General features: G+C 46.7%; 1 protein-coding gene and 1 long non-coding RNA gene across 3 annotated transcripts in view; one reads left to right on the forward strand and one right to left on the reverse strand.

Annotated features, from left to right (window-relative positions):
* Positions 1–18,975, forward strand: part of KIF3C (kinesin family member 3C) — a 320,587-nt gene that overhangs the window by 278,271 nt on the left and 23,341 nt on the right. The window contains exons 6-7 of one of the 2 annotated variants that reach the window (XM_086928103.1): positions 1,441–1,552; positions 3,010–3,179. In XM_086928103.1, the coding sequence (XP_086784229.1) occupies positions 1,441–1,552; positions 3,010–3,179 (282 nt within the window). Of the gene's footprint in view, positions 1–1,440; positions 1,553–3,009; positions 3,186–18,975 lie in introns of both variants that reach the window. The other variant, XM_086928102.1, reaches the window with a different exon arrangement.
* The window catches only part of LOC147709592 (uncharacterized), a 363,282-nt gene that overhangs the window by 146,701 nt on the left and 197,606 nt on the right, over positions 1–18,975 (reverse strand). The window lies entirely within an intron of this gene.

The raw sequence follows: 18,975 nt of genomic DNA on the forward strand, positions 1-18,975 counted from the left end.
AGTTCTTCACTGTCTGTTTGGGAATAGGGACGAGTCCCAAATCCAGAGGCCACCAGTCCGGTGACCATAGGAGGGGGGCCTCTCCAAAAAGCATGACCTAGGTCTTGCCTACATTGCATTGTAGGCAGTTGGAGGCCATCCAGCTGCATACCGCTCTCATACCCTCAGCAAAAGAATGTTTCGTTGCTGGAGTGAGGGTCTGGAATGGAAACAGGAGCTGAGTGTCGTCGGCATACGACACTGGCGTAAATCCATATGCTCTCACAATGTCGGCAAGGGGGGCCACATACATATTAAATAATGTGGGGCTTATACATGAGCCCTGTGGAACCCCCTTAGTGAGCTCCCTAGATGTAGAACGATAAGAGCCCAAACTGGCGCTTTGTGAGCGGCCAGATAGAAAACTCTCAAGCCAGGACAGCGCCAATCCTCCTATCCCCACATTCTGCAGACGACCCAGTAGAATATCATGTGACACCGTGTCAAAGGCTGCGGACAGGTCCAACAGCACCAGAATCATAGAGCTCCCTCTGTCCTGTGCCATCCTGATGTTATCTGTCACAGAGAAAAGCAGTCAATGTACCATTGTTGCAAGCAAGTGGGCTTAGGGGAGGGCTAGCAGCACTACCCTTTAGATTAATAGCTTTAGAAATTTTTCCGTAAATAGCCTCTATTTTATTTTCAAAGAATAGGGAGATGTCATTACACAGGGATTGGGAAAAATTATCAGGGCTTTTGCAAGCAATTGGTTTCACAAAGGTCTGCAGGATCCTGTATAGTTCCTTGGAAGAATTGCCTGCCTCAGTCAGCTGTGAAGCGAGACAGTTTCTCCTGGCCAGCCTAATGCTTTTATGATAAGCGGACAAGGCATCATGATATTCTTTCCTACTTTCCTCATTATGGTTTTTCCTCCAGGTTTTTTCCAGTTTCCTGCATCCCTGTTTTTCCAGTGTAAGTTGTTGGGTGTACCAAACTTCCTGCTTGGATGTGGGGTACTGTTTAAGGAGTTTCATGGGGGCCAGCAGATCAACCGCCTCCAAGAGGGCAGTGTTAAAGTTGGATAGGGCGGACTCCGCATTATGTAGCTAGAATGGACACAAATTGTCAGTCTGGCGTTTTGCACTATTTTTAGAGGGAAATGAATGGACGCGAGAACACGTAAATACCACAACATCAGCAGCCACTCACCTCTATCCGTTCATGTTGTTCCCTTGCTCCCGCGTAATGGCGCAATCGCAGCCATTTTGTGTAAGAAGGTACTGTGAAATCCTGCAAATGATGCGAGATTACCTCAGCGTGAACGACATTTCACCCGATATGATGACGAGGTGTTTTCAGTGGTTATATTCTTTATGGTGATGAACTGCACCCAATGTTTCCACAGGGTTGCTTGATGTTGCTTCAAAGCCTCTTTTTTAAATTGTCCTCTCTTCCCTGCAGTGGTGGCGGCAGCCAGATGAAGAGGAGGCCAGCATCCGCCGTGGGGTACAAGAGACCCATCACACAGTTTGCAAGGGTTGCCATGGCAATGGGCTCCCATCCTCGATATCGGGTAAGGGTTCAAGTGATGGAGGATGGAGGACCATAAAAGGACATTTGGGTGGATGCATGCAGATTGGGCGAAATGATGGGCATAGAGATGGGTAGGCGTGGGTGTTGATGGGTGGATAGGTTAATGATGAGAGGATAAATGGATGAATGTATGGGTGAGGACCTTGGGAGTTGGATGTATAAATACACGGAATAGATAGAGTGGATAGTTTTCATGCTATCCCGGAAGTATAAGGCTAAATGGATGCTTCAAAAGATAGGTAGGTTGATGGATGGATGGTTGATTTGGCGGTTAGATAGATGGGTGCTTATATAGGTGAATGGTTGCTTGAATAGATGGATGGATGGCTGGATAGATGAATGGTTGCTTGAATAGATTAATTTTTACTTGAATAGATGAATGGTTGCTTGAATAGATGGATGGATGTCTGGATAGAGGAATGGTTGCTTGAATAGATGGATGGTTGCTTTGGTGGTTAGATAGATGGGTGCTTGAATAGATGAATGGTTGCTTGAATAGATGAATGGTTGCTTGAATAGATGGATGGATGTCTGGATAGAGGAATGGTTGCTTGAATAGATGGATGGTTGCTTTGGTGGTTAGATAGATGGGTGCTTGAATAGATGAATGGTTGCTTGAATAGATGAATGGTTGCTTGAATAGATGGATGGATGTCTGGATAGAGGAATGGTTGCTTGAATAGATGGATGGTTGCTTTGGTGGTTAGATAGATGGGTGCTTGAATAGATGAATGGTTGCTTGAATAGATGAATGGTTGCTTGAATAGATGGATGGTTGTTTTGTTTGGTGGTTAGATAGATGTGTACTTGAATAAATGAATAGTTGCTTGAATATATGGCAGGATGTCTGAATAGATGAATGGGTTCTTGAATAGATGGATGGGTGATTGGAAGGTTGCATGGTTAGATAAATGGATGGGTGAAATGTATGGATGCTTGGATGGAAGGGTGCTTACTTGGATGGATGCTGGGATAAATGAATGGGTGATTGGATTGATACTTGGATACAGGATAGATGAATTGGTGATTGGGTTGTGAATGGGTGATTGGGTTGTGAACGGGTAATTCGGTGGTTGAATTGTTCTATAAATATATACATTAATGGAAGGTTGGTGAGCTAAGGCGGTGAGTGATTTTACTTGCACCACTCACATAACAGAAGAAATTAAATCTAGGCGATGGTTGGGCCCATTAATGAATGAGGTTTTGCATGGATTTGGGGGTTCTTTGGATCTATAGATGCACGGTTTTATACGTTTATTAATCAACACATTCATAGTTTAACGGAATGTTAACAGCTTGGCGCTTGGATGGTTGCACTTGGCGCTTGAATGTTTGCATAGATGATGAACATATGCATGTAGTTTGAATATCCTAGTAGCAGGGACTGTCCTCGTGATCAGCGCTTGAATATATGAATATGTTTTAATTGTGTAGGCTGAAAACATCATGTTCCTGGAGCTTGACCTCACCCCTCCCACCCTCTTCGAGATGGACTTCTCCAGGGACCACGCTGAACAGGACCCTCGCAAGTTTCACCTGGAGCGACTAATGCGCCTTGACAGCCTCATGGAGCGCCCAGCAGCTGCCAGAGTGCGGAAGTCCAGGTCCTGGTTAGTACCTTCGTAGGGGAAGTCTTGTGGGTGTCGGTGGGAGAGTACAGCACAGAGAGGAGCCAGCCTGTCCATAACGCTCCGTCCATCATCCCCTTTTGTATCGCTTTGATCGCCCTAAGTTGGCAGGGTATGCTCAGACGTGAGTCCCTTGCTCACTTGGCCACTGGATTCAAGATAGCCTGGCTGATGAGGATTATGAATCCGAAACCGGTCCCAGGATGCTTGTTTCCGGTCCAGGGAGGACATGGCTTGACAGTTCGGGCTGGACTGTTCCCATGAGGCACAGGGTCAGACTGATTTGCATATGGCCATGTCTGAACTGGGGTGGCTGAGTGAGCTAAAGAATAGTGATGGATTAAACCCAGATCAGTTGACTGGGGGTGAGTGTTTGATTTGCTCAAACGCTCCGTCCATCATCCCCTTTTGTAGGAGCCAGCCTGTCCATAAATGAATGGAGGAGTGAAAGAACTGTGTTAGAAATGGTATTTCGGGTTGGCTAAGGTTGGTACTCTTTACCTAAGTTCTTGGGGATGTGTGAAATCCTGTCTGTGTGTGCTGAAGAGTTGCTGCCACCATCTGAGCCATTTCTACTCTTTAGCTCCAGCTCCTTGATCATTCTCTCATGATCCAGTATCATCTTCCTTTCCTCCATGGCTATTCTTTTCTCTTCCCTCTCACTTTCTATTCTGAGTTTCTCCAATTCAAACTTCCTTGCTTCACGCCTGTCCTCCATCTCCTCTGGGGACAAGCTACTGCTGCCCGACCTGGAGGTTTCCTCTCCTCCCATAAGCACATCTCCCCTTGCGCCCAGCTCATCCACCTCTTCACTGAGATTACCAGATTGCCCACCAGCATGTCTGGCTGCTACCCAGGTCCTCAGCGCCTTTTGTAGCTCATCCTTCCTGGTGAGGCCTCTGACCTGGACTTTCAGGTTTTTGCAAATCGATTTCAACTCTTTCACATTGTAGGCTTCCAATCGATCCTCCTCAAAGGCAATTTCTACTGATGCAACCGATGATGCATTGGATTCCGGCATGTTGAAGTAGCAAGTTCAAACTGGCAAGATCAAAAATAAGCCAAAAAGAACCTGTACGTGGAACGGAATGGTCTGCAATATGGTAGTAGTGCATACCAATCACTGTAAGTCAAGTGCAAACACAAGTACCATCCCACCGCTGCCACCAATGTTAGAAATGGGATTTCTGGTTGGCTAAGGTTTGCACCAAAGCCAGGCCGGAACCACCAGTCTAGTCAGGATAAGGAAGTTACACTCCTAAAATAACCCCTGCTCACCCACTTGGTAGCTTAGCACCAGCAGTCAGGCTTATCTTAGAGGCAGTGTGTAAAGCATTTGCACATTACCAACAGTAACACAGTGTTAGCACTACAAACGGACACCACACGAGTTTAGAAAAATATCCAATATCCTCAAACAAGACCAATTACGATAAGGATTCCACAGTACAGTACTTTTAAAATAGTTGCGTTGCAAGATGTATTGAAAACACAGTTCTTTGATGTTGATAGCTCCGTCCGGGCTATCCTGATGTGGTGAACAAGCAAGTCCAAACAGTTCTGGCAGACCGCGGCGTCGGGGGTCAGCTGAGGTGTCGGAAAGACCCACCAACAGTACCTTTCAGAGAGGCAGGTCGTCAATGAGCTCTCGTTGTCACGCCCGTTGCAGGTCGATCTCCTCTCTGATGGAATCAGGAGCGCTGGCGTTGGCAGGCGTCAGGTGCTGCGGTGCGGCGTGCGGTGCCCTCATGCCGCGGTGTGAGCAGCGGCTCGGTGGCGGTGTCTGATGGCGGCATCGGTGAGACCAGGGTCACGGTATGAGATGAAGGCGGTGCTCGTCATGGTGCTGGCAGGTCACGGTGCAAGAGCGGCGTCGCTGTCTCTGAAGCGCTGTCGTCGGCTGACAACTGGATTCGATGATACCGGCGTCAGTAGGCCAAGGCTGCGGTGCGGAATGAGGGCGGTGCATCGTATAGCTTTACGAGCAGTGTCCCCGAACCGCGGTGCAATCAGCTGCGTCGAGTCCGGTGAGGAGCGGCGGTGTCAAAGCATCTTTGTGAAGCAAGGCAGTGCGGAGTGCGGTGCCCACAGGTCGTGGTGCGAGCAGCAGCTCAGTGGCGGAGTCAGCAGGCGTAGTCGATGAGACCTAGGTCGCGGTGCGGCATTGCGGTGGTGCTCTCTGCGGTGCCTTCTGGACACGGTGTCGGCAGCGGCGTCGTAGACGGCATCGGGCTTGAAGTCTTTGATGTTCCTGAGACTTCGTGAACAGGGGCAAGCTCTACCTCAAGCCCTTGGAGATTCTCAGCACAAGTAGAGAAATTTCAGTCCAGTCCTTTCACTGCTCAAGGCAGACGCAGCAACTGCAGACCAACCCAACAAAGCAACAACACAGTAAAGGTGCAGTACTCCTCCTGGCAGCTCTTCCAGCTCTTCTTCTTGGCAGGTTCCTTGATTCAAGCGAGTTCTAAAGTCTTGGGGTCTGGGCCCCAATATTTATACCAGCAATTCCTTTGCCCTCTGAAGGCAGAGTGGCCTGGACCAAGTTCAAACCAGTTCGGGGTGCATTCTGCCAGGTACCCCTTCTTTCTTTGTCAGTGTGGGCCAGGGTCCTCCGACGCACCACAGGAGGTGGAGCCAGCATTGTGGAAGGTGAGCTCAGCCCTATTCAGACCCAGGCGCTACTCCTCCCTCCCATCTAGGTGTAGATGTGCCTATTTAGCCCGGCTGAATCACCCTGTCTCCCCCAGCTCCTGTCACTCACAAACCAGACAGCTAATACACAAGCTAGCAGAGGCAGGCTGGATGGTTAGGTCAGAAAATGCAGACTTTCTAAAAGTGGCATTTTCAAACACAGAATGTTAAAACCAACTTCACTAAAAGATGTATTTTATCATTCTGAGTTCAGGCATACTAAACTCGAATTTCTACCATGTTCTCTGAGTCAGTTAGGATCATAGGAAGTAATGACCGAACTGCCCATCCTGGCATACGGAGAACAGGTAGCCTTGCAATAGTGAAAAATTAAGTAGAATGTAATTCACTATCAGGACATGCCACACACACCAGGGCATGTCCTACCTTTTACATACAATGCACCCTGCACATGGGGGTACCTTGGGCCTACCTTAGGGGCGAATCACATGTAGAAAAGGGAAGGTTTAGGGACTTGCAAGTGTGTGCACTCGCCAAGTCCGCACAGCAGCCCCAGGCTGCGCACAGGCTCTGCGATGGCAGGCCAGAGTTACACTTTACGGACTGTTTACGTGGGTGGCACAATCCAGTGCTGCAGCCCACCAACAGCATTCGATTTATAGGCCCCAGCACACGCAGTGCACTTTACTGGGGACTGACTCATAAATCGAATATACCAATCAAGGAAACACCAATCCATGACACATTTTATACAGGAGCACTTGCACTTTCCCACTGGACCGCAGTGTGGAAAGTGTGCAGAATCATTATACCAGCAAAAACAGAGTCAAAACCGGGAGGTCAGAAACCAAAAAGTCATGGGAAACACACCAAAAGATGCCAAGTCTAACACACTGAGTAAATTCATATTTTTAAATAGGGTAGATCTGGATCTACTCTGCACACACCTCTAGAACTGCCTTTGCCACTACACCTATCTCTGCTTATAAATCTACCCCTACCCATTCCTCTTCCACTACATCCATAGGTATGTACCTACCTCTACCTCACACCTGGATCTATCTTCACACCCAACTCTATATCTGCCTCTGCCCCAGAACCTACTCCTCCACCTACTGCTACCAGTACACTTCCCCTACACATACATCTGAGTCTACTCTGCACCTTCCTCTAAACCAACCTCTACCACTACTCCCATCTCTACATCCAAACCTACGTCTGCCTATAACTCTCCCACTACATCTGTGAGTCTTCCCCTCCCTCTAAACCTAACTCTTTTCAGGCACCTACATCTTATCTCTACCTCCATGCCTACCTCAACACCTGCCCTTATTTGTAACCTTTGACGTTTTTGGTATTCATTGACACTTTGCCGTTTTAAAGAATAATAAAAACGTGCATTGCTTCATTTTTCTATATTTTTCCTACTACCCAAAGTATTGTATGTTTTGACATTACTTCCTTTTGAATTTCCTATGTTTAAGATTTCTTACATTCAAATAATACCAGAAAGTTTCAGCATGCTCCGTGGACCTGCAGGACTGCGTTGTCACAGCTGGCCCAAGAGCTGTTGTGCAGCTGAGTTGCAGAAAGCTCAGGTGGCGAGGTTTAGAATCTTGGGGCGAACGAACTTTACAATGTGGTCGTTACACCGCGATACATTAACATCGCAGTCATTACAACGACTTGCGCTGGGTGGCGCTCTACATTAAGGAATAGTATGATTTACTATTCCAACACCTTCCCTACTGTTGCACACACTGGAATTGGAATAGTAAATCATACATTTTCCTAAGTCCAGCGCCTCTAGCGCAAGTCGTTGTAACGACTTGCGTTGTAATAACCGCAATGTAGCGTACCGCGATGTAAATGATCGAGTTGTAACGTCACATATTCAAATCTAGTCCCTCTTCCCAAAGGATTTGTGAATTAGGCTATTCACCTATGTGGTCCATCCATCTGTGTGTGTATTTTTCCATCCTTCTGCAGATGTGGTCCACATACATCTGCACAAAATGCCAAATTAGGCCTCAATTCTCACATCACCAGCTTCTAAAGGCAACTCAATTCTATGGGTTTCCTCCTCCACCACCAAGACAGACATTGTACGCTCTCCCGTATGGTCCAGCTCTTCTTCGCTAAACGTATGAATTCATTGAAGAGCACTGCTCCAAAATGCCCTCCTCTTGTCCCTCCCTTGTCCTCTGCATTGAGGCTTTTTGGCAGAACGCTGCCTCTTACTGCTCAACAATTTCTAATCTCGTATATGTGCTTTGCAACATGTTTACACTCCATCTGTGTGGGAGCATCAGTCAGCTCAGATGGGCACTTGTCCTTCAACCGTAACCACTGTAAAGAATCTTGGTGTTAAGTTGGATTCTTCTTTCAAATGTTTGTCTACTTCACTGATGAGGGCAAGCAACCCCTATGGAGCCCATTATTGGATCAAGATTGAATCACAGCTCCTTTTATTTGGATACCTCCAAATTGCTTTTAAAATGTCCCTGGGAAATTCTGAATGATCTGCCAGATTCTTTCTGGGAGCATCAAGATACTGTCATGTCCCCTCTTCATGAAATCTACTGTCATGTCCCCTCTTCATGAAATCCCTCCAGTGCTTAATTTGAGGCGGTGGTTTCCGGTGCTCGGCACCGGCATGTAATTGTCAAGACCAGCACTTATGACAGCTGCCACATGGTGCCGCTGTTTGTGTAAGCTAGAAATAAGCAGAACAAAAGTTGTTCTGCTGGTTTATTAATTCAATATACAATAAAACAATAAATTCCTGCCGCCCAATCAATTCTTATAGCTTTAGGGCCTGGAACAATCTGAACTGTCACACTTGTAGCCTTGTGATGGTTAGTAGTTGGGTTAGTACTGACATTGGCAGTGCTGCCAGTGGCAATAGGTGATGCAAGCTGCGGTGACCTCCTGACGAGGGCCCTGGCACTTATGTTCTGCAATGGTGTCCTGTCAATGGCGGCATCTCATCAAGGTGCAGTACATAGTCCACAGAAGGCTGAAAAATCAGACATCCTCCGGCCCATCATGTTTGTTGTTTTGTTACATGTGTGCTGATATCTGTGCCAGGTGCAGTGCAACAGCAGTAACAAACTTTATGCATTAAGAGGAAGGGTGCTGCCCGTGCTAACCAACTGCACATTGTTGGACACTTCACCGAGCAGTGCTGGGTGTCCTCGCCATCTGACTTGTTTTTGACTTCCTCGTTCATGGTCACGTGGACAGCTATTCCTCTAGTTCCATGGATTGCAGAACAGAGGTTAGCGGTGGGGCTGCAGAATTCAGTGCGGCATTAAGGATTTCAAACTTGGCCTTCTTTAGTTGCCAAACGAATCCCATCACATCCAGGAAAGGGTCATGGACAAACCTTATACATAGCCCTTTCCAAGATGGTGGTCAGTTCATCAGAAGTCATCAAAGGTTCCCAACCCAAGGTGCAGTAGAGTATTTTCCTGTGATGTCAGTTCCTGTTTGAGGCATATATAGAGGATACAATTACAAGAGGAAGCTACATTGCAACGCATTAGTTCCCTGATTTTACATTTTGTTCTTCTCCCTTTTGCTACTATTTTTGTCTCTAGTTTTTTGTTTCCGGCAGTTTTGAACTTCTAGAGTCTACTTCTACATATTGTGTCTGGCTCTTTTCTCTTCCTTAATGTCCAGCAGACTTTGAAGCTGGGAGGTCCGACGATGGCTACAAGCAGGGCCATGTAGATGTTGACCAGGGTGGGGCTCAAAGCCCTCCACAGCTGATCTCTGTGGGTTCTGAATTGAATGGTGGAAGTCTGACTCTCTGTGTTTGGCCGGTGCTGAAGGAGCAGATCCATTCTAGGACTTTGATGCAGATGCCGGCAACAATAGTAGCTGGAGAGGGTTGGAAATTTGCCTTGATGTGCTTGATATCATCTGTAATATTGTTTATGAATCCTGCTCGATTTCTTGTGCGTGGTCGGTGGCAATAGGTAAAGGGGTTAAGTTAGTAATTTATTCGCGACTTGAAAGAAACCATTTGCTTACACTGATGACCTGATCTTGTTGGCAGTTTGCTTGTGCTTGTCAGATACCTTCGTTGGGCATGATATAGGCTCACATAGAGTGCATAGGGAATTGGTTGTCTCCTCTCAACCATCCCAGTTTTCCTAGGGTTTAGTGCTCAGTGAATGATGGTTTTCTTTTGATATGTAATTCTCATTGTTCTGCTGGCGGCACTTCGTTGTTAACTATTTTGCTCGTCGTGGCATTATTGGAATTATTCACATTGGTGTTTATATACTATCAAAGTTACCTAGAAATTGCTGTGGAATTATAGACTTCAGCGCTTCCGGACTCTGATTTTTTTTAAGGGACTTAGGACCTGATTAAGAGTCTGGTGGTCCACAGACCACCAGACTTGCAGAGGCGCAGCAGTGGCAGCCTTCTGCCCGCCCTATTATGGCCAGGGTGGTTGGGCCGCCCTGGGACCACCACAAGCGCTAGGGATCAGCGATCCAGGGCAGTGGAGTACCGATCTAGAAGCCGCAATATGTTTAGCGGCCTGCTAAGCATATTACGAGTTTCCTCGCCGCCACACTTTTCATGGTGGTACGACCGCAATGAAAAGTGTGGCGGTGAGGAAAAAAAGGGGGCCCTTGAGCTCTGTGCCATGGAGTGCTTATTGCACCGTTCCACACTGTACCACATTAGAATTTTCTTAAGCAAAAGGAGTCCAGATCTCTGTTAATGTTTCCACAACCACCAGAGACACAGCAATATAGGCTTTTCAGTTGCAAAACCTGTCGATTTTTCCCCACTGTACTATCTTTGTGGGCACGATGAACGGAATTATAGGGCGGCATATGTTGATGGTCAAAGACGGCTGACGTGGATGACGACTGCTTCTTTCATCATTGTTTGATGGAGAGGCAAAACTAATGCGACGTCTGTTGAAGCTCTTTGATATAAAAGCAGCAGGGACGTGGATGACATTTTCCAAGTTGCAACGACTGAACTGCTACAGGCTGGATGAGCAGAAGGTGTGAACAGATGGTCTATCTGCGGACTGGCAGATAGAACGACAAAGGAGATGTAAAGCTGAGAGAGATTGACCTTCTGAAGGCAAGTGTCTTTCCTGCTCTCATTTGAACCTTGTGAAGAGTTTAATTTGGATTCAAGGCAGCAGCAGTGGTGCTACATGAACAATTAATTATTGGACTTCAGAGTAGTAGAGCATGTGCAGGCTTCAGCTTTATTGATGAGACCTGAAAATGAACAGATTGCAACAAACCGCGACAAATATGCCTTCTTCTTTTGGTGATGGGCCTACGCTGTACGTACTATCATTCTGCAACCTGTAACAGACTATCTTCATTCATCAGCCATAGACCTGCCTTTCATCTTACACATTTGACCAGAGCCAAAGTTCTGTCTTTTTCCTTGATAGAAATCATCTATCAATCAGGTAGATAGTTCAAGCGGGTATCCCTTGCATGCCTGCATTGAAGGGGACAATCCTCAAGATCTTCACTCTAGACTTCAGTCTTTGCCCTGTGCATCAAGCCTTCGACTTTCCATATCAAATAAATAAGGTTCTACGTCTATTTATGTACTTAGATCGACATCCTGAATCATGGTATTTGATGATGATATTGCAGTAACGATCACAGTCCGTTTACAAACTTTGGAAGCCTTACAGTGAATTCCGTTACTCTTTTATACTGACTCTGATAAAAGCCTGAATATTAATCAGTTATTAATCTCCCTGATATCGTGAATCCTTGACATCCAGGCCAAGGCCAGCAGCTCCGCCTGGTTGTCGACCGTGCTAACACCTGAGCCCTCCACCCGAGCAGGGTTCGAGCCAGCAGCCCGTCCCTGCGCCGCAGCTTCGTTTTATTATAGTCTGCTTAGTGTGATTCTCCCTCGCTGTACTGCCCAGATTTGTTGTTCTGCTTCTCCCCTGTTTCCACCACTGCTGCCCCGTGGCCACGCCTGACACAGCCGCTCCCGCCTCCTTCCTCTGCTCCTACCCCCTCCCCTACATATGGCGACCGCTGCAGGGGAGCGCGCGTGAATCCTTTACCTCCGGGCCAAGGCCAGCACTCTCCCCAGCAGTTCAGCCTGTTTGTCAACCGCACTAACACCTGAGCCCTCCACCCGAGCAGGGTTCGAGCAGCAGCCCATCCTTGTGCTGCAGGTTCGCTGTAGGTTCTTCCGGGTTTTATCCCCAGATTCCGCTTGGCTCATTATTATTTCGTTTTTTATTTTATTATTGTCCGCTTAGTGTGATTCCCCCTCACAGTACTGCCCATAGTTGTTGTTCTGCTTCTCCCCTGTTCCCGCCGGTGTTGCCCCGTGGCCCCTGACCCAGCCACTCCTGCCTCCCTGCCTCTGCTCCCAACCCCCTCCCCTACATATGGCAACTTCTGCGCGGTCGCCCGGCGGACATCCTCCTCGGAGACCTAAAATTCCACCTCGAGGACACAAACGACAGCAACTCCATCACATTGCTCAAAAACTTCGCCAACCTCGGACTGAAACAGCTCGTCACAACTACCAACCACTCCGCTGGACACACGCTCAACCCCATCTTTTCTGCCAGCAACCATGTCACTTTCAGCCACACCACCGAACTCCACTGGACCGACCATCGTTGCATCCACTTCACCTTCAAGAAACCTACCACTCGCCTCCAACTGCAACGGATCCCCCACCTCAGCTGGAGCTATAAATTCTGGTCAAGTTGTGTTCCCTAGCGTGTACCCCACCGTCTCCATGTACGAGTTAAAGTGCATGTAACTTCCCTCCTGTACCTGCTATGAAGACGCAAATACATTTGCGTCCAACGTCAACATGTCCTCTTTCAGACCCACCCTGAATGGGTTGGATAGCCCGTTCCTAAGTATACTATGCCAACGTCTTTTTGTAGTGTACTCTACATGTTTTTCAGCTCTGGCAAAGTAGGCCCAGAATATCTGCCATCGAGCCTTTTTCTCCCTTCTGACTCTGGGAGCCTCAGGCCAGGCTGCCCAGGCTGCCCCCGTACCCGTGAACTCTGCCTTACTTCTAGCGCGGCCCAGCGCGTTCAGCTCAGCCTGCTGCCTGCCAAGATTGACTCTAACCTTCGAGTTATCTGTTCCGCTCCTCGAAAATACATTCCTGCCTGCTAGCTTCAGTAAACATACCCCTCAGCTACAGGGCCAAAGGGCCGACCTGTCTCCGTGCAAGTAATTCATAGCTTCTGTTTCCATGCTCCCATGGAAGGCCCATGCCCCCACGCTTCTCATACAGACACTCAGGCGCTTATACACGCACTCACAGTCAGTATAGAATAGCTTCTGCCCTAGAGACCTTTCTGCCCAGATAGCTCAGTTCCTAAACACCAGATATCAGATATGATAGAAGCACAAGTTGATCTGACATGCCAGACTTCTGTCTCTTTCCGTCAAGTGCAAATGTCAAGCCCCCTGCACCCTCCAGTTTCACGTCCATCACACGTCATGCAGCTGCGCGCGCATCCAAGCTTCCGATTTTCTGCTGACATTGCAACATTTCTGTTTAGTGCCACCCCTTTTGTGACACCTATCTGTGACGTTTCCAGCACACGCCTAGTCCACGCCTTCTGATTACGTACTAGTAACACGTGGCTACTGTTATCTTGTCTTCTCTCAGCTGTTACGCCTACTGTACTGTTTTCCATGTCATGAATTAAGTATATAAGCTATGTACTGTCAATAAAATGTAGCGCGTGCTCTCTCTATCCCTTCTTCCACCCCTGTGGTGGGAAGAATATGATATCCTGGTCTAGACCATTCCTTTTTAAGGAATAAAACCCCTGAGAACTCTAACACCACGGACTCTGTTTTCTTTCTTTCTGATTGAGTTATTATTGATTAAGTACTTACCTGCATAGAAATTACGACGGTAAATTATATATTTACATCATTTTGGCGCCCGAATAGGGACCCCTCCCCCACCTCACGCGCCGGTTGGTGCGTTGTAAACTCTGTCCCCTGCCATCAGCTAGAAGGAAACTACGCGTACTGGCAGGATTTCCTGTATCTCCCTCTGGCCCACGGAGGTGACGAAGATTACGATCAGTACCCAGACGAGGCGGTGAGGAGTGCGGAGGATCCCGACCAGAGCCCAGCCGAAAGAAGCAAGGTCCGAGGTGTCAAGAGGCCCACCAGTTTTCCGAAGTTTTCCGAGGTTTTCCGAGGTTTTCCGAAGTTTTCCGAAGTATCGAGTCCAGTCGAGTTTTCCGAGGCCTTCTGTTTCCGTGCTTCCCGGTGAGTACCATCGCTGGGACGTATCTAGACGGGTTTGGGTACACAAGTCCGGTCTGCACTGTTTTAGACAGTGTATCTGTACTGTTTAGCAGTACATCCGTTCTGCACCGCTTTAGCAGTGTATCTGTGCTGTTTAGCAGTACATCCGATATAGGGGGTAGTCATATATGTTTTCAAAATGTCTTTTCATGTGATTAATGTCGTGGTATGAGTGTGACTGTTTTCTAATGTGCATTTATGTTTTCTTGTATAACTAGCCGCATTCAGTATTAAGTAGCAAGGATCGAGCATTCAGTACCAAGTAAACAAGATGCCGTTTTTCAACAAGTTAAAGCAGATAGGAACTAGGAAAGGGATACTAGAGGAAGAAATTCCTATCCCCCCTAGGGACACCCCAGGTAACTTTATGTACCACAAGCATGGCATAGATGCCATATTATACCTCGATTTATGGGCTGACTATACCAAACATCTAGACGAAAGACACAGATGGCCCGTTAACGGAACATGGGATGCCGAGTGCATCATGAAGGTAGAGGAAGCATTATGGAAAAAGAAAGCCAGACAATCTCAGAAGGACGCCATAGAGTTTTGGCGTAAGGAATCACATAAACGTGCTGAAAGAACATTACGTAGAGAAGATAGACTTAAAGAATCAGAGAAAGCCCAAGAAAACAAACTAGTTACCGAGGGGATCCGAGTAAAAACTGAACAGATAGACCGCGCACGAAATAATCTTGTAAACGGTATGTATCTCGTGGCCGAGGGTTCAACTGAGGCCATTTCAGAAATACCGAAAGACCTACCGCCCCCATTGGTTCCAACTAAAGTAACTCATAGGACCACTAAAGACATATTCCTGAATTCCTATCTAGAGGATATAGCACCTGCTTACACCAATCTGCCTGTCCGCGCCCTGCCTAACGACGGGGACGGGGGTGGTAACCCGCCCCAAAACCATATTCTACCAGTATCACGACAGGTTTCCCCTGTTCCACCAGCTCCACCACTTCCTGTACCTAAAACTGATCCACCGAAACCACTTCTACCTGATCCCACTAAAAGACACATTCAAGTTCAGGTACAGACTCCACAAAGAACTAATGCTCAAGCTTCCACCTCAGGGGGTGCTACCGGGGGTCTTCACACCCCGCCACCGACACGCAGGTTACCTCTTGGGGACTTGCGGAATCCTTTTTCGTTTAAATCACCCCGTCTTGACGTGTTTAAAGAAACCATTTCAGTTTGCAGATATGATCCAGTACCCGGCAAAGACGATACAATGGTGATGGCATCATTACGGTTAAGATCTGCTACTGATTCCCTGCTGTGTTATGCAGGAATGAAGGAGCGCCTAGATAGAATATATGAGTTCATTAAGACTGGGAAAGACCCCGACAGTATTAAGGATGCCATGGAGCGTCAGAAAGTTGACATTCAAGCACAGATACTACGTTTTTTCATAAATTGCCTAATAAGAGAACGAGATAGGCCTGGGACCGACCAGAGTGAATTAGATGCATTAACCAAGTGGGGTCAGAATATATCTGAAGGAAAACACGATAAGGGGACTTGCATAGCTAGTATGTACAAGAAAATCAGAAAAAGAGTGATAGAAATACACCAAAAAGAGAAAGAGAAGGCTTCCTCCGAGGGGGAAGAAGAATGTGAAGAACCAGAAGAAACTCTAGACACTATAGCATATGTAGGTAAAGGAAATTACCTTAGGAAAGGCATCCGTCCAGAAAGCAAGAGAGTTCTTTTCTGTGGCTTAACAAACCCGAATTCTGCTGAGCATCAGTTCCAGGAAACTGATAGAAGGCTTCGAGATCGAGTAGGGTACCATGTACTCAATTCTATGGATGAACAAGAACTAGCCCGGTCAGCCATATCATGGGCCGAAAATCCAGACATATATAATGATGACACTGTAGCACAGACATTTCTGAACCTCTCCCCAGACGAGCAGAAATTAGCAGGTGTATACATGATTCAGCACCTTCTCATAAAGTACAGACATCAGCATTCGGATCCAGGTCCCTTACCCGAATTACTAGAAGCGCTACTCATGGATAGATGGAGAGGTCTAAGTACCAAATTAATTCAAATAATTCTAGAACAACGCCGTAGATATGACACTTTCATAAGCTCTGAATATGTTCCTGCTCCGCCCCCAGAAAGAAAAACGTATCACATGCAATGCCTGGGTGGCATTGAAAGTCAGAACCCCTTACGTGAAGTACACCCAGTTATGGGTACGGACAATATCTTGAAACGTGTGTATGTACACACGCCTCTGACTAAGTTAGAACTGTTAGAAATGAAGAAACTAGTCCCGAGCCATGATAAAGACCCTGCAGGTTTCCACAGAGAGCTTAAAGATATGTTACTGATGGGGGATTACACATATGATGATATCATGAAAATGTTAAAAGTGCTACTGCCCACGGGCATCTACGAGAAACTAAAGGAAAAAGAATGGGAGGTGGGAGACACAAAGATTGCATGGGCAGAAATAGAGGATGAAGAGAACAAACGGGTCCCAGGGGTAGGCCTTGGGGACAAAACTAAAGCATTACCAGGTTTAATAGTACAGGTTCTGCCAAGATTATTGGCAACTAGAAAAGAAGACTGGGATGCAATCTCAGCGTGTAAACAGAAGCCCGACGAAGATACTAGTGACTTTTATTCAAGATTTGAGAAATGTTTTATTATTAATAGTGGTCTTAAACCAAGTAGCAAATCATACCCGCATCTTTTTGTATCAAAGTTAGTCGAGAATTCCCTGTTAGCGGTCAAGAATCGTGTATACAAGGTGGAGAGTACATGGCAAGCAAATACGCCATCTCAGATGTTACAAATGTTACAATACCATCAGAATAGAATTAGAGAAGAACAGGATCAAGAACAGAAACGTATGAAAGACACAAAAATGAAAATGTTAGTAGCCCAGTCGGTCCATACCGACGGGAATAGAAAGGGTACGACCCAGACAGGTCACGCCGCAGCTCCCGTTAAAGGGACATGCAACTACTGCAAGCAACCAGGTCACTACGTACATGAATGCCCCGTTCTGAAACATAACATAGCAACAGGTAAAACTAAGGAAAGGCCGCATCCGCCTAGACAAGACCATAACCAGCATCAGTCTTCACAGAATGCACAGAATACACAGCCTATGCATGCTTCTTCACCTCCAGCACAGACAGTAGCGGTATCACAGCCACAGCCCATTGCCGCATCCCAGCAAGTTTCACAACAGATGTACCAGTATGCCCAGTCCGCTTACCCTGATTATCAACGATATACATGAAACAGCCTAGAGAGGGAATTTGGCTTGCCTCTTATTGAAATTCCTGTAGATCAAGAAGGTCCTTATGTACACAGTCAAGTATTGGGAAAAGACAGAAAGTTTTTAATTGACACAGGGGCAAGCCGCACCACAATAAGTCATAATGAAGTCCCAGGGGCACCCCTCTCAGGCTCACAGAATGTTTCCCTTGGCTTTTCAGGACAGCCCATTGTAAATAAAGTATCAGAACCAGTCCCCCTGGCTGTGGGTCCATTATCACGTGTTACAGACTTGTTACTTACAAAATCATGTCCAGAAAATCTGTTAGGAATTAAAACATTGAAGGCTCTAGGAGCTATAATCTGCTGTTCCCCGGAGGGAGTTAGACTCTTTCTACGGGATTTCAAGGGTCATTATGTTTTGCGAGAATTCGATGTCAGATTGAAAAATGTACCAGATCACTTGTGGGCAAAAGGCCCAACTGATGTAGGTTGTATGCATATCACACCATACCGTGTTACACTCAAAACAGGAGTTGTACTACCACGAATCAGACAATACAAGTTACCACCCGATGCTGTAGTGGCTTTACTGGAAATCATTGAAGAGCTTATAGCACAAGGAGTGGTCGTAGAGACCGACTCCAATATCTGTAATTCACCCATTATTCCGATTCTTAAACGTACTGATCCCAATGCACCGCCAGTATATCGGCTGGTGATTGATCTTCGAGAACTGAATAAATGCATTATCCCACAGTACCCTGTGGTTCCCGATATCTCATCCTTATTGACTGCTATTGATTCAGAAGCAACGTTCTTTACTGTAATTGACCTCAAGAACGCCTTCTTCAGCGTGCCTATTGATCCAGAGAGCCAATATCTCTTCGGATTCAGTTTAAATGGACGCAGTTTCAAATTTTCACGCGCACCTCAAGGATTCACAGAAAGCCCCAGCATTTATAGCCAAGCACTGAAAAGACAACTTGATTGTATTACAATGCCAGTTAACACCGCATTACTGCAATACGTCGATGATCTGCTGATCACCGCACGAAGTGAGCCCGAATGTGAACAAGCATCACTGACAGTTTTACATTTTCTGGCAGACAAGGGACACAAGGTGTCTCCTTCGAAGCTACAATTCTGTGTTCAGCAAGTTGTGTACTTGGGTCACTTGCTGTCCAAAGTGGGGAGACAGCTCACTCCCGATCGCATTCAGTTAATTGCAAATATGCCACAACCGCAGACACAAAAAGAAGTGCGGGCCTTCATAGGCCTCACCTCGTACTGCAGACAATGGATTCCTCAATATGCATTTTTAGCTAAACCACTCATTCAGTTAACAACGCAGGAGGCAGCAACCTCGACTGTCCTCCCTTGGACTCAGGAACATACACAAGCCTTTGAGGAATTAAAGAAAGCATTATGCCAAGCACCAGTTTTAGCGACACCATGTTACAGCAAACCGTTTACACTTTTTGTTACAGAACGTGATGGTACAGCGTTGTCTGTCCTCACCCAAGATCAAGCAGGTTCACATA

Source organism: Lissotriton vulgaris, chromosome 6 (genome assembly GCF_964263255.1).
Source record: "Lissotriton vulgaris chromosome 6, aLisVul1.2, whole genome shotgun sequence".
Classification (NCBI taxonomy): domain Eukaryota; kingdom Metazoa; phylum Chordata; class Amphibia; order Caudata; family Salamandridae; genus Lissotriton; species Lissotriton vulgaris.